Source organism: Apteryx rowi, unplaced genomic scaffold (assembly GCF_003343035.1).
Source record: "Apteryx rowi isolate R43461 unplaced genomic scaffold, aptRow1 scaffold_803, whole genome shotgun sequence".
Taxonomy (NCBI): Eukaryota; Metazoa; Chordata; class Aves; order Apterygiformes; family Apterygidae; genus Apteryx; species Apteryx rowi.
Genome location: NW_020451098.1, coordinates 250,344 through 263,744, shown reverse-complemented (window position 1 = coordinate 263,744; position 13,401 = coordinate 250,344). Strand labels below are relative to the sequence as shown.

At 44.2% G+C, this 13,401-nt stretch overlaps 1 protein-coding gene across 1 annotated transcript; it reads right to left on the bottom strand.

Annotated features, from left to right (window-relative positions):
• Nucleotides 1-11,626: 11,626 nt before the first annotated feature.
• SLC35D3 (solute carrier family 35 member D3) lies at nt 11,627-12,908 on the bottom strand. The gene is made up of 2 exons (XM_026089237.1): nt 12,793-12,908; nt 11,627-12,491 (listed from the first exon to the last, which is right to left on the bottom strand). The coding sequence occupies exons 1-2, from the start codon at nt 12,906-12,908 to the stop codon at nt 11,627-11,629; spliced, it is 981 nt and encodes a 326-aa protein (XP_025945022.1).
• Nucleotides 12,909-13,401: the final 493 nt, after the last annotated feature.

Genomic DNA, 13,401 nt, shown 5'->3' with positions numbered 1-13,401 from the left:
AGAATTATAGAAATGGGATCACCATGTTCTTCCTGTTAATGCAGGACTGTTCCTTTCTGCATGTTTGTACCTTTGCTTGTTTTATTTGTGGTTGATCATCATGCAGGAGTGGTAGCAGACATAACAGTTAAATGTGTGTCAGATAATATGGAAAACTGAGCAGTTCAGGGCTGGTTGCGGCTCAGAGTCTAATGCAATCATACCACTTCTTCCAGTGTCTAACACTGTCCAGGATGTCACAGGGTCTATATCTTCTAGCACGTAGGGACCCAGTTCAGGATGTCTATGCACAGCTGCAGTACAAATAGGGAAGCTAATTTGGCTGAAAAGCAATTGCTTATTTTAAGAAATATTTATTTTAAAATTTGAATTTTATTTTAAAAAATGAAAAATTTTTTAAAAATTTAAACATTACAGTCTTTCCCTCCCCATCACCCAGTGAAGGTGTCAGTCCCACAGCCACATGCACAGCTCATTCAGTACCTGGTACAACAAAGCCTGTGACTGGGATGGGAAGGCTATAAACAAGCAGCTGGAGGGAGGAGACAGGCAGTTATTGCCTCAAGTGGAGCAGCCATTGGCAGAGGAAGTTTTTAGCTAGGACTGAGTTCATCCTCTCCCCATTCCCTGCCCCAGAGGTTCCTCCCCCTGAATTGTGCCAAATGACAGATCCGCAGCCTATGTGGCTGCATCCTAACTCAAAGGGCAGAAATCTCCCAGAAGAGAGTTTGTGGTTGGATACAGAGTACAGTGAAAACCTTAACTAATAACAAAATAATAGCAAACTGTTTGGCACTTACAGAAACAGCAGTCAGTAAAAAGATCTCCATTCAGCATCCCTAAATGGACATAATTAATGGTTCCCACAGGAAACTGCTCTGCAACACGAGAAGTCATAACAATACAATATTCCTGAGAAAATCTCAGTAGCCCTTGTGATAGCTACACCAAATAACTATCCTTCACAGGAGCTGTTTCAAATGCTTCTATGCTGCCACAGCAGAGCAGCGCTTTGCAGCTTTACATGTTTTGTTTCCTAACTGGGAGAGACCAGTACAGCTCATGGGGGACCTCTTTATTCCAGACCAACTTCTTTCCAATCAATTTCATTGACATTATGGGACCATGCCAAAGTAGCATAATGGAATGGGCTCTTTACTTTTATTGAAGCACATCGACTTCACCAAATCTACAGAATTAATTTGCAGTAGAAATCAATGGATGAAAACCCCAAATATTTGTGCAGCCTTTTGCAAAAGCAAGTGACAGCACAATTTTGGAGGGAGGGCAGTTCTGTTTACAGTTGAAAAGAGACCAGCAGTGAAGAATCTGGCTATGTTCCAAGTGTAATGTTTAAACATATACACCAGTCCTGGAAAACAGCAACTCCTGTCTTAGGCCTCTCAGCTTGACATCCTACAAGTAACCTGAGCTCAAGAACTGCCTTTAACCATAGAGTGAGGCAAAGAGAAAAACCAAAACCTTGCTTCTCGTATGCTTCCCTCTGTCTGGACATCCACAAGGAATTTTTCATCAAAGAGTGACAGCGTAGTATGGCTTCCCATTTCCTCACACAATAGTGGGAGAAAAAAGCTAGAAATTGTAGGTATAGCCGCACACCCCTGTGTGCAGATATTAGCAGATCTCATGAGCAACTCTGTCTGCACTGTGTCCCAGAAGTCGTGTGCCCAGGCTTGCGCACTGTAACATATCCTTCTGCTCAAAATCTGCATGGGACTTGTCTGTGTCTCCCCAGTCAAGGCTATGCAGTCTCCTGTCTGTTTGCATTTTTCCATGTAGGCACACTCTTTCTATTTCCATCACCTGGTTACAATTGCTCTAATGGAAATGATGGCTTGTGTCACTCATCTAAACTTTGTCTCACATTATATCATCAGATGGGCCAAGAGAGAATAGAGCAGTTCACGCAAACTCTCACAAGCCTTTAAGAAAGCAGATTAGCAAAAACAAAGATGACTGAATTAGCCTGAAAGCTGTGGTCCAAAAAATCAACACTTTCAGCTTTCTTTTTTCTGGCAACAGTGCAATGTGAATGCCAGTTTAGGCACTGTCACAGAAAATACATCACCAGCTTCATATTATTTACAGGGGCTATTAGCCCACATCCCATCCTGTATCATATCTGCAGTGGAGTGATGCAGAGAAAGAGGTTCTCAAATCACTGGGTGTTATATAGAGCAAACCAATGTCCAAGCCATGGTCATACCCTGAAACTTGGCTGACACCACTGCTGGGAGCAGTGAACGATACTGGATAGTACTGATACTTCCTGCTTATGCCCTAGCAAGAAGAGACTGCTGCACTTCTGCTTACACTTTGTTCCAGACGAGCATCTTTTCAGGTGATCTCAGAGGGATGCCCACTTGAAGGAACCTTCTGAGGAGCTGCAAAATCAATCCTTAGAACAAAGTCACACCATATATTGCATCCTAGCATCACTGCCATGAGCAAAAGGCTTCATATTGCTGCTTCCAGTATCATGACAGTGTGTACGGGGCGGGGAACGGGAATTGCCCCTGAAGGAAAGAGGGCAGCAAGCGGGACCACCAACCTGCACAGACTGTGAAGTTTTAAATTTCATCTGAATAAACAAAGGCATCCCTGAACAGAAAGAGGCAGCACATATATTTATATCCAGTCTCCCAGCTCTCTGTGTGCCTCAGGTGAGGGCTGCACCAGCCAGCTCTAGGCTCCTAAAAATGCTCTGGGGAGCTGATGGCTCAGGCTCAGGTAGCTCCTGCTGAAGAACCTCATGGGCTCCCTACAGCTAAATTTTGGTAAAATAGCAGCTCTAGATTTAAAGTAATCTAAGTTTCCTTGCCATTTGTACTCAAATGTTTATTCATCATTTTGACTGAAAAATGCAGAACAGCAGCAATGTAAATCTTTGGAAATATGGCTGTGGAATTCTAGTTTTGAGCTTCCCTTGGCTTTTCTGTGTTCTTGATAGTTTATAATACTCTGAATTATTATTCAAGTTTAGCATTTCAGTTAAAATAAGAGTGGTTTTCTGCATGAATCTGCAAAATTGATCTTGTATGTCTCTACTGGCAGTCACCCACAGCCAGATTTCAAGTGCCCTAATGCTGGAAATGCACTCACCTAAATTAGATATCCCATCGTAGCAGAATGCACTGATAGAAGAGCGTGTCAGTGCTCTCTGTGCCCTGGGAATCAGCTGGTTACTCCTTATCTCRCAGGAGATTGAATTTATTGCATTTTATACTCTAAGGCTGAACAGTAAAGATGCCAGATTCGTTTGTCAAGTCAGCTCAAGGATGATGCTAAATCTATAAAGTTCTCAAATAGGTTTTAAGACCTACAGTAGCAAAGCTGCTTTGCAGAGCTCATTCTTTATTACTGTCCTCACATTTACATCTTAGTTTTCCCAACCACTTCAGAGGCAATGAACATAAAGCAGCCACCAACCTAATCTGTACCATACATTGAATCATTTTGCAAGTTCAGCCAGTGCTGTATTGCCTGCAGGAACTAGCTTCTTAAATAAATCTTTTCTTCTAAAAAATTATTAATGGATTTGCATTTTTCCTTTCAGAAATATAGAGAGCTGTGGCTGAAAAAGAAAAAAAGTGAAGGAACCATTTCTGCTCCAGAAATAGCCTGCCTGGATTGCATAGGTAAAATTGGTACCATTCCCCTCCCTCTATGTGGTGCCACTGTTTATGCCAGCCTCTGCTGACCTGTTCTTTTATGACCTGGATTAGCCCGAGTGGGGAGGTGTCTCAGCAAGCTGAAGTGTGCCAGACCTTTCCAAGGCACTTTGGGAAAAAGGACAAACTCCTGAGCACACACAAGAAGATGCTAAAACATTCAGCCCCAGCACATGCAGCATTAGTGACAAGAGATRCCTTCTAATTACAGCTGGGCTTGTATGACGGTGCCAACGCAGCCCCAGCAGCTCCCGTTTTTTCTCCGACAGCACGGCTGTGCCACACAACCAAACAGCATGCACTAAGCATGCAAAAACTCTCTTCTCTTGTAGCAGACGCATCTACCATTGATTGTGCTGCCACAGCAACGTGGGTAAATGGAGGGTTTGTTTCACTGGCATTGTTCTGCTGGAAAACCATGGTAGGGTCTTGGGAGCTTTGGCTTCCCAAGCGCAAGCTTTTGCTTGAGGAGGCTAAAGAAGCAATTACAAAACTGCCTTCGAACACTGTCTTCAGGTCAGGGAGGTAAAACATGAGTCAGCAGTAAGCCCCTAATGCAGCAAAGTGTTTGCKTTTAGGTTCATTTCCTACTGAATAAAGGCTAGGTCAAGGCTTAAAAGTTAAATATAGACTTAAATGTTTTGCTACACAGGAAAGGACTGGTAAAGGAGGGCATCAGCGGTGACCAACTGGGAGGGCATTACAGTTGCTGCTCTATATCGCCATATAGGAATGTGCATTCGGTATCAACCCAAAGTGTTTAGATTTTGCTTATTTACATACCAAAGGGATACCTACTGACAGATCATTTCCAATCTCAACCTGTGCTTTAAATATCACATTTCTGAGGATGCACTGAAGTCTCCTTACCTCTAAAGGGCTTTATCACTGTCCCTGTTCATGATGAGTATAAATCGACAATTAAGCTCCATCACAGGACAGCATGTCCTTGTTTTTGTCCAGGAGCGAGGGAGCTGATGCTTTTCATCTGCTGGCTGCAGCTTTGATTTCCCTGAAGTGTAATCCCAGGGTACATGCAGGCACAGAACCACACTGAGCCCTGCCTGACCAGCCTCAGAGGAGGGGGCAAAGGTGAAGTTTGCAGAAAGTCAGTAAAAACAGGAATGGTGTCAAATCTACACTCAGTCCAGACCAAAATTCACAACGGTTTTGAGGCACTGAAGTACATAAAAATGAGAAAGCCTAAAAGCTTGAATAACAAATCACCAGCAGTCCTCCTGCAAAATCTTCCACAGAAAAGCCAGTACTGGCTGTCATTGTCATCCTCCGTGTCTTATGGCAGAACATGATAACATGACAGGGATCAAAGTTCATGTGATACATATGCAAATGTCAAGCCATGACAGCTCTTTAGCAGCTAGCTATTGCGCTCTTGAATGATAGCTTCAAATACTCAGAGCAGTCAATTCCATAAAAGACATTTATAAGTATGCAAGTGTGCTTTATCATTGTTAAGTAGATCCTGCTAATGGAAAAAGAAACAGCACTGTTTGTGTCAGACCGTGGAGCTGGATTCAGCAACATTAGCCCTTGTCACTACAACATTTAAGTGATTCAAAAGAGTTCAGCACCCAGGAGGCATGTAAGGCACCCTAGGACATAACCAGATAGTCCAGACCATGCTGCTCATGCTTAGATGTTATTAATCAAAAAAGACAGATGAGCAGTTTTGAAAAATCTGATGCTGCCTGTAGAAATCATTGAAATGTGAAGCTTAGAAATAATGCTTTTTTTGGAGAGTAGTTTTTCACGCAGACCTATACCCCAACTTTCCTAAGTTAAGCAATTTTTCCCCCCCACAATGTTAGGCAAATGCATCCCAGTCTCTTTTGTTTTAAAAAATGTTGTAACCCCCAGAGCCAAAATCATCCGACTGTGCACTGTCAATTGTGTTGTGTGTGCACCAGCTTTCTAGTGCTCAACATGTAGCAGCAGCAAATAGTCTGTCCCAGTGCTCCATCAGGCACTACACTTGAGAAACTGCATTTTTTTTTTCTGTAAAATTGGCATAAGGAAAAACTTAGCTGATTTTTCACGTGCTTGTCATAACATATGTTGTTGGACCTTATCCACATCACTGGCTGTTCAGTCATCCCCGAAGGCGCAGTGACACATGGAACAGCTTGCCTTCAGCTCCGCAGCGGGCTTGTGGTGTGGTCATCAGAAGAGAAAATCCGTATTTTACCTTTTAACCGAGCATTTGGTTTGAATTTGAACAGACCATAATGACAGATTTGCAGAGATGCTAAAGACTGAAAATTCACTTAGAAAATTAAGCCAATTCTAGATTCAAGCTGTTGGTGATACTCAGTAAACATAGCAGCCTGTAACCAATTATTTTATTTATTGATGATACTCAATATTTACAGCAGACTGTAAACTTGACTGGTTTACTATCATGAACTCCAGCTCGTTATTCACCTGACCCCCGTGTCAGGTGAAAAGCAGTCTGTGATCTTAGCATCTGTAGCTCTTTTTCAGAGAAATCCTGACTTCTGTTAAAGAATGGTTGAAATCTGTCTTGTTTTATCATCAGGAACAAAATTAATAGAACCTAGCCAAAAAAAAGGCATAATTTTGAGAACAGCACTGGCATTACTTTGGTTTGATAGGCACAGGCTTATCAACAAGATTAACATGCCCAGTGCAGAATTTCTTATACCTGGCCAGTAAGAAAAAAAAATCATAGAACTGCAAACAGCAGATCCAGCAGATTCCCCCCACAACAGCTCATTCAGTTGGACTGTGTCCATCATTTGCATCACTATTTCAGGGTCCAGAATTCAAGTGCATTCACTGCAAATTCACTGCAATATTTGACCCCGAGTTTCTGACACTGTTGTTGTTTATTTCCTTGTAAGAAGAGGACTAACCGCAATTTGGTGTAGGTGCTGGGTTTTGGCTCCCCAAGAATGCGGGTGTGGGAGAGAGGCACGATACAGGAGTCTCACTTAGGCCCACTTCAAAGTCTAAAAACCTGAAGTGGAAACATTTTGCTTTTCTGCATAAGCAGGTTTTTCTTTAACTCTCACTTTCTCCCCATCTGCCCTAATCCCATTTCCTAGCACTGTTTTCATGCTGTGTACCCAGACAGTAATCTGAGGCACACTCCTTCTCCTGCTCGAACACAATTTCTGGCATTAATCTGTTCCTGGCTTTCTTAGTCTCTACCTGTAATGAGAATGGCTAATCAATCAGCAACAATTACAGCAAAGGCCACCCATTTTTCAGGCTTAAAGTTTTATTACTGAAAATGCTTTTACTGTGGAAAAAAAAAATCTCCTGTTGGCTTTGCATGTGTAATAAGTGTCTATAGCAGCATCCACGAGAGGGAGCATCCAGTGTCACGGGCCGGCGGGGTTCAGGACCTCCGTCCTGCGTACAGCCCACACTGAGCCCAGCTCCACRAGACCCTGTGCAGCCCCCAGGAGCTGGTACGCGGCCTCGGCTGGGCTCTGCAGGCAGCTGGCAAGCGGCCACAGCCACCCTGGTGCCCGGGAACATGCAGAAAGGTAGCAAGGAGCAATCTGGACTTGCAAAATCCTGCTGGTCCATTCCTCCACTCCCCATTCTAGGAAAAAAAGAGAAATAATGTGGCAGAAGCCTCTGTGGCAAGTCCTCTGCCACGTGCCTGCCTGGCTCAGCCGAGCTATTCGGGCTGGATGCTGGAAATGGCATTTGTCCTCAGAGTGAAATACAAGGGATGAGGAAGGAGGACACCAGCGCGCTCCTCACCTGCAGACAGGAGCATGGTTTAAGCAAACAGCTTTCCCAGGACCTCCAGCAAACTAGTGAAGCATGAACGGAGCAGCTAATCGTTGGGCTGAATTGGCTGCCTGCGCTGTGCTTAGAGGCGTCATGTTAAAAAACAGACACGAAACCCCGAAGCAGCATGTGAAATTATACATGACAGAGGCAAAGAGAGCAAGGAGGCTGGAATCACTGGTGTTAAACCTTTACTACTCCAAGCAGTAAAATGTTCAAATGTTGATTTAGAGATCAGAGCTGAAGAGCCTGCACCTTTCTATGTACTGAAATCTTTGCCTGCAGCAAACAGATATAATCAAATTAGAGGAGGCTATTAAGCACTGGCAATAAACAATTCTTGAACATATATAGGAGTGTAGAGTGTAGTTTAATAAACTGGGGAATTTCTTTCACTCTCACCTGTTTATTTGTASGTTGCTGTTCGTTTTCCTTCTAGCAGTAATGGTAAATTCAGGATCAGTTTGTCAGTAATGCATGCAAATTTTTTACTTATTCTTAGAAATTTTAGCTATCACTGCCTCCATATCTCTGGTCTCTCTTTTATTTAATTTAGAAAAAAATATTTTAGAGAAGATTTTATTTTAGGAAAGCTAACCATCTGGCTTTCCTCCTCTTGCATTTGTGTGTGTGTGTGCATGTGTATGCTACTTCAGTAGTGCTAGAGCAGGTGTTACTCAATGATAAATTGACACTGAAATTAATATTTATTCTCAGAGCAGTCATTGTGCATCATATCCTTTCATCACTATGGAACAAAGACAGTTTTTTTCTCTAAGCCACCCTGCAAGAAGACCTCTGTAATGGTCACCAGTCCCAGTATGTGGCACTACTCAGTTTCAGCCACTGGCCTATTACACACCTCTGGTCTAAAGGAAACAGTGAAAAATAACATTTAAGTCATCTCACAGGGTGGTCATGTGATATAACTAGTAATATAAATACTGAACCTTCTAAAATAAAAACAATACTAAAAGTCCTTTAATAATGCAACAATTTTATCATCTTACTATTAATAATGAGCATTATCTTGTTTAATTTTTTTATTCTAAATTTACAGCAGTTACACTAGTGACACTAAATCATCTTAAATACGTAGCCAAAGAAATCACTGCTGAGAACAATAGCTACTTAAACTCCACAGACAACTCAGCCACTTCAGATTTCTTGTGTTCCTTTGTCTGTCCTCAATCCCTCTATTAATGACAGTATTTATAGCGTGCTGTCACATGGTGAGGAAACTTGGACGTTATAAAGGCAAAAGAATAATTATAAGTGAGAGAAGAATGAGCACCCTGGAGAAGCAACAATAAGAAAACCAAAAGGCTTTTGGAAAGCAGTGCATTTTATTCCCACATCTCATTCTGCAGTCTTCCGCTGACGCTACTAAAAAACCTCAGCACGAGGCAATATTTTTATTTTATTGTGCGACAGTCTCTTTTACTGAAAAAGTGGATTGCATTTACCAAAATCCCATTTTTAATTTAGGGAATTTACAGGTATAAACAGAATACAATATAATCACATTTTTACTATACATGCAAATGTACAACATCAAAACAGCAGCTTTTGTGACAGTCAAACCTGTTAGAATTTTCATACTTTTCTACTGATACTTCAACAGCAAGCGGCAAAACATTAAACTCCCCCCAGGGAAAAGTCCTGTGACAGGAGTCCAGGAGGGAAACTTTCTAGAGCATGTGCCCAACAGGTACTGTGCTGCAAGAGCTACGACTGGCATTCAGGTGATGAAAAATTCTACATTTCTGGTGGAGACAAAACACTGAGCACAGTAGGAATGGATCAGGAATGTAGGTTTCTCTTCAGCCATCTGTATGGACTACAGTGCAGTTCAATATTGTAACGAGTTTAGCAAACAGCAACTATAAGTCATAGACACAAATGTCCTTACTCTAAGATGCATTTGACTAACAAACTAACACAAACCCTGTTGCATTAGCCTACAAACAACAAACAGTGCATTACTGAAAAAATGCCCGGTGGAGCTTGAACGGAAGGTAAACATTGTATTTCAGCACACAGCCAGTATCTCTCTGCTTCAGCACAAGCTATACATTAAGTGTGATGTACAGTTCTCCATGCCACGGCCCCACAGCTCAGCAGCTACATACAAGCATTTGGTCAGAATGTCTCTTTAACCATCTTTTTTAAAATCCATGTGTGATACCAGGTCATCCAACTTCTGGACTCAATGTTTAAAAAAATACTATTGCACCCTGATGTTTCTGTCTGTATTTAAACTGATGAGAATCTAAAGCTTGCCTAGAGATCAGTTTTTACAAATATTCCCTGCTGGGTAAATTGCTTATTTCGGTGAACAGTCCTGCTGATTTCAGTGACGAGTGCACTATGAGGCTAATGCAGTCTGCTAGATTTAAAAAGGCATTGGGCTAGGCACTACTTAATTAGGGCTGTGGGAATAACTGATTTTCAGTTCAGCGGCTTAATAAATAATAATAATAATAATAATAATAATAATAACGACAACAACAACAACAACTTAGATTGACTGAAACCCAGTTTTTTCAGGAAATGGTAACAATTTGTTTTGGTCTATAGTCGGGTTGTCCACTGGTAGGGACACTCTTTTGGGACGAGGAAGACTCAGAGTCGAATCCTTGCTCTGCCTGGCTCTGAGCACAGGTTTGACCCCAGGACTCCCACCTCTCAGAGTATCCTATCCCCAAGCTAAGGAATACTCAAACATTTGTTTTCTCCCTCTTTTCTGTTGAATATATTTGATACAAAATATCAGCATATTAATTAGAGGAAACCCTGGAGTGTGTGCTTTCCGCTCCCACAGGAGCTCTGCAACACACAGGGTTGAGAGTCAGTTTTTCACCCCTAACGGCCCAGCAAAGTGCTTTGGGCGAAGGAGAGCAGCTCCATGACAGACGCAGGCATCTCGGCGCTGCAGGCACCGTGCAGCCCCGTCCGCAAATGTGCAGTGGTCGCAGCAGCTCCCTGCCTGTCTGCCCCAGTTTCCTTCTGCCGGACACCACGGCACAGGCAGAGCGAGGGCTGACACACGCTACGTCATGTCCCAGCGTGTGGCCAGGACACAGCCAAAATGTTCTGCAAAAGCCCTCCTGGGAGCCACAGTTTATACACAGGCAGAGAGAGTCTCCCCAGTCCTGTTATTAGCCTGTACTTCTGGGGGACGGAGATGGAGAGGAGACTTAGGGTCAAATCCAGACTCTGAATCACCTGGTTTTAGGGTATAAGAAGGGGGATAGCACTATGCATCCACTTTCTCCCTATTTTTTTTTAAATAGTCTCCCCCCAAAACAAATCAATACATTCCAGCATTTCCATACTCTTGTATTTGGGTCAAGCTAATATTCCCAATGCTACATGTACTTAAAGCTCATAGAAAAGCATCCTTGTTTTGCTGACCAAAGCTTCTCAGAAGTTCATATCTGATTCTGCTCTCATGTACACCACTATAAGACACAAGTAGTCCTGCTGAAGACAAAAACCACTTGAACGTAGACCAGGTCTAAGGCCCAGCCTGGCCACATAATTTGTGGAAATTCTGAGTCTTCAGCTAAGAGGGTGATTTTACACCAATGTAATTAAAGTGGCACAACCTCTAGCCCTGTTACAATTATATTGATACAGAGGAGCACAAAAAAGTACAATTTATAGGAGTTTATATATTGCAGGAATATATTTATATAGAACACCTATAAGTGGATGGAGATGGACAAAGAAACACATCAGCAGAGCCTCCAAATGCTGTTAAAATCACAAGGCTCCAGACTAAGCAAAGCTGCAAGCCACCACCGTGTCACTGGCACGGGCATCTAACTTAACAGGAATGGGGTTCTTCACAGCCAGGCTTCTGGACAGCAGCCTGTGCCTTGTCACCACCCAACTCTGTATCCATAGCAGAGGACTCGGTACCTTTAGCTGCAGCAGGTCTAAAGTGATGTACTGAAAGCAGGTCAATGCAAGCCCAAAGCATGAGCAAACTCTGACTTTTTTGATGATGAGGTAAAATTATCCTAAATGATTTGGACCTGTCACCATTGATGTGAGAAATGTATGCTCTGCCTTTCCCCTGTACAGAGAACCAGGTGTCTGTCCTCAAGCAATACGTTTTGTGGGTTTTTCAAACATGCTTGTTAAGGACTCGGTAGCTCTTCATTTTCTATCAAATAATCCTTCTTTATGTAATTCGCCCCCCTCACCAACCTCCATACTCCGAGATAGGCATCCTTCAGTGAGCTCCTGTTCACTTCTTCTGCACTAGCAGCTCCTCCCCTGGCAGTCGCAGGCACCTCAGCAGGTTTCACAGTGCCATCCTTCTCTTCCTCTCCACTCTGACTGTCCCCGCTCACTGACCCCGGCGCCGCTGCTTCCTCAGCCCCCTTCTCCCTGGAGATCACCTCCATCGCAAACAGTGCTTGCTCCCCAGCCTGCCCTTTTTCCTCCTCTTCTCTAGCTTCTTTCTCCAGGTCCTCGTAATTGCTCTTCCGCCTGGTCTCAACATACTTGGCCACGCAGTAGATGACAGAACCCAAGGTGTTGACCACAACACCGGCTATAAATAACTTTGTGGGCTCTACATCATTGAATGCCACCATGCCCACCGTGATGGTTGCTATGCTCTTCACCACCCCTACGAAGCTGGTGGTCACAGCCGAGTTGATGTAAGTACAGTGAAGGGTGGTAAAGTTCATGGCACAGCTAATTAGGACGCAAGCAATAAAGATGCATACCATGGCAGGGTCCTTCCAGCCCGGAAACGACCAGACGTTGATGGAGTCCATGCTGGCAAAGGAGCAAATAATGAGGAAAGGGGTGGCTGAAACAGCAATGGCGTACTGAGCTGTCAGGGGTCCGTATTCACTCTCTACACTGGTTTTCTGAATGAGCACCAGGTAGGCAGCGTGGATCAGCACAGCCAGCACGCCCGTCACATAGCCCATAGCATCCCCAGTCAGGTCACCAGCTCCTGCCAGGAGAGTCAAAAAAAGAAGCAGGCATCTTTTTTGCTTGTGAGACAGAAAAACAGCACTATTTTTGACTGGGACAGTATTTAGGAAAAAGGCTTCAATGCAATTTCCATAATCCCTATGATTTGTCATGCTTGTCCAAAGGCAGGACACACTTACCTCCTGACAGAGACTCTTTTTTTTTTGCATGCTGTGAAGCTATTGAAAGCCTTTTGCTCTCCCTCTAAATCCCCCACCCAAAATAAGTTTGCATCCTCCCTTTTGTGAAGACACTACGGGAAGCTTGCAGCTGAAATCGCATGTATACCCAGCAACATAGGGCATCCCCTCACCTCCACGTCGCTGCCTGCCTCGCGTTATCAGGTCCGGCCAGCCAGGCCACCCGGCTCTCAGCCTCTGTGGCTGCCTCCTGCTGTCCTGCTGCCGCCAGAGAGGCTCCCCCGCACATACCTGGGGGTTGCTGGAGCACGCAGATCCAGCTTTGCCCCCCACCCCACCTACACCTCAGCTGGGAACTGACACAGATAAAGCCCCAGGCCCCATAGGGTAGCACCTACTCCACAGGGTTGCAGCTGCCCCCCTAGAGTTGCACCCACCCCCATACGATTTCACTTACCCCCATAAGGCTGCGGTTGCCCCCATAAGATTACACCACCCCCATAAGGTTGTAGCTGCCCCCCGCCGGGCTGCACATACCTTCATAAAATTGCACCTACCCTGCTAGGGTTGCACTTAACCCCCAAAGGGTTGCAGTTGCTCCCAGGAGATTGCACCTGCCGCCTAAGATTGTACCTAAACCCATAGGGTCGCACCTGCCCCCATAAGGTTGCACTTGCTACAGTGGAGTTGCACCCGCCCCCCCAGGGCTGCAGGTCCCCCGCAAGCTCACGCCTGCCCCGCCGTGCCGCCGGGCTGCCCGTCCCGTCCCGTCCCGTCCCGTC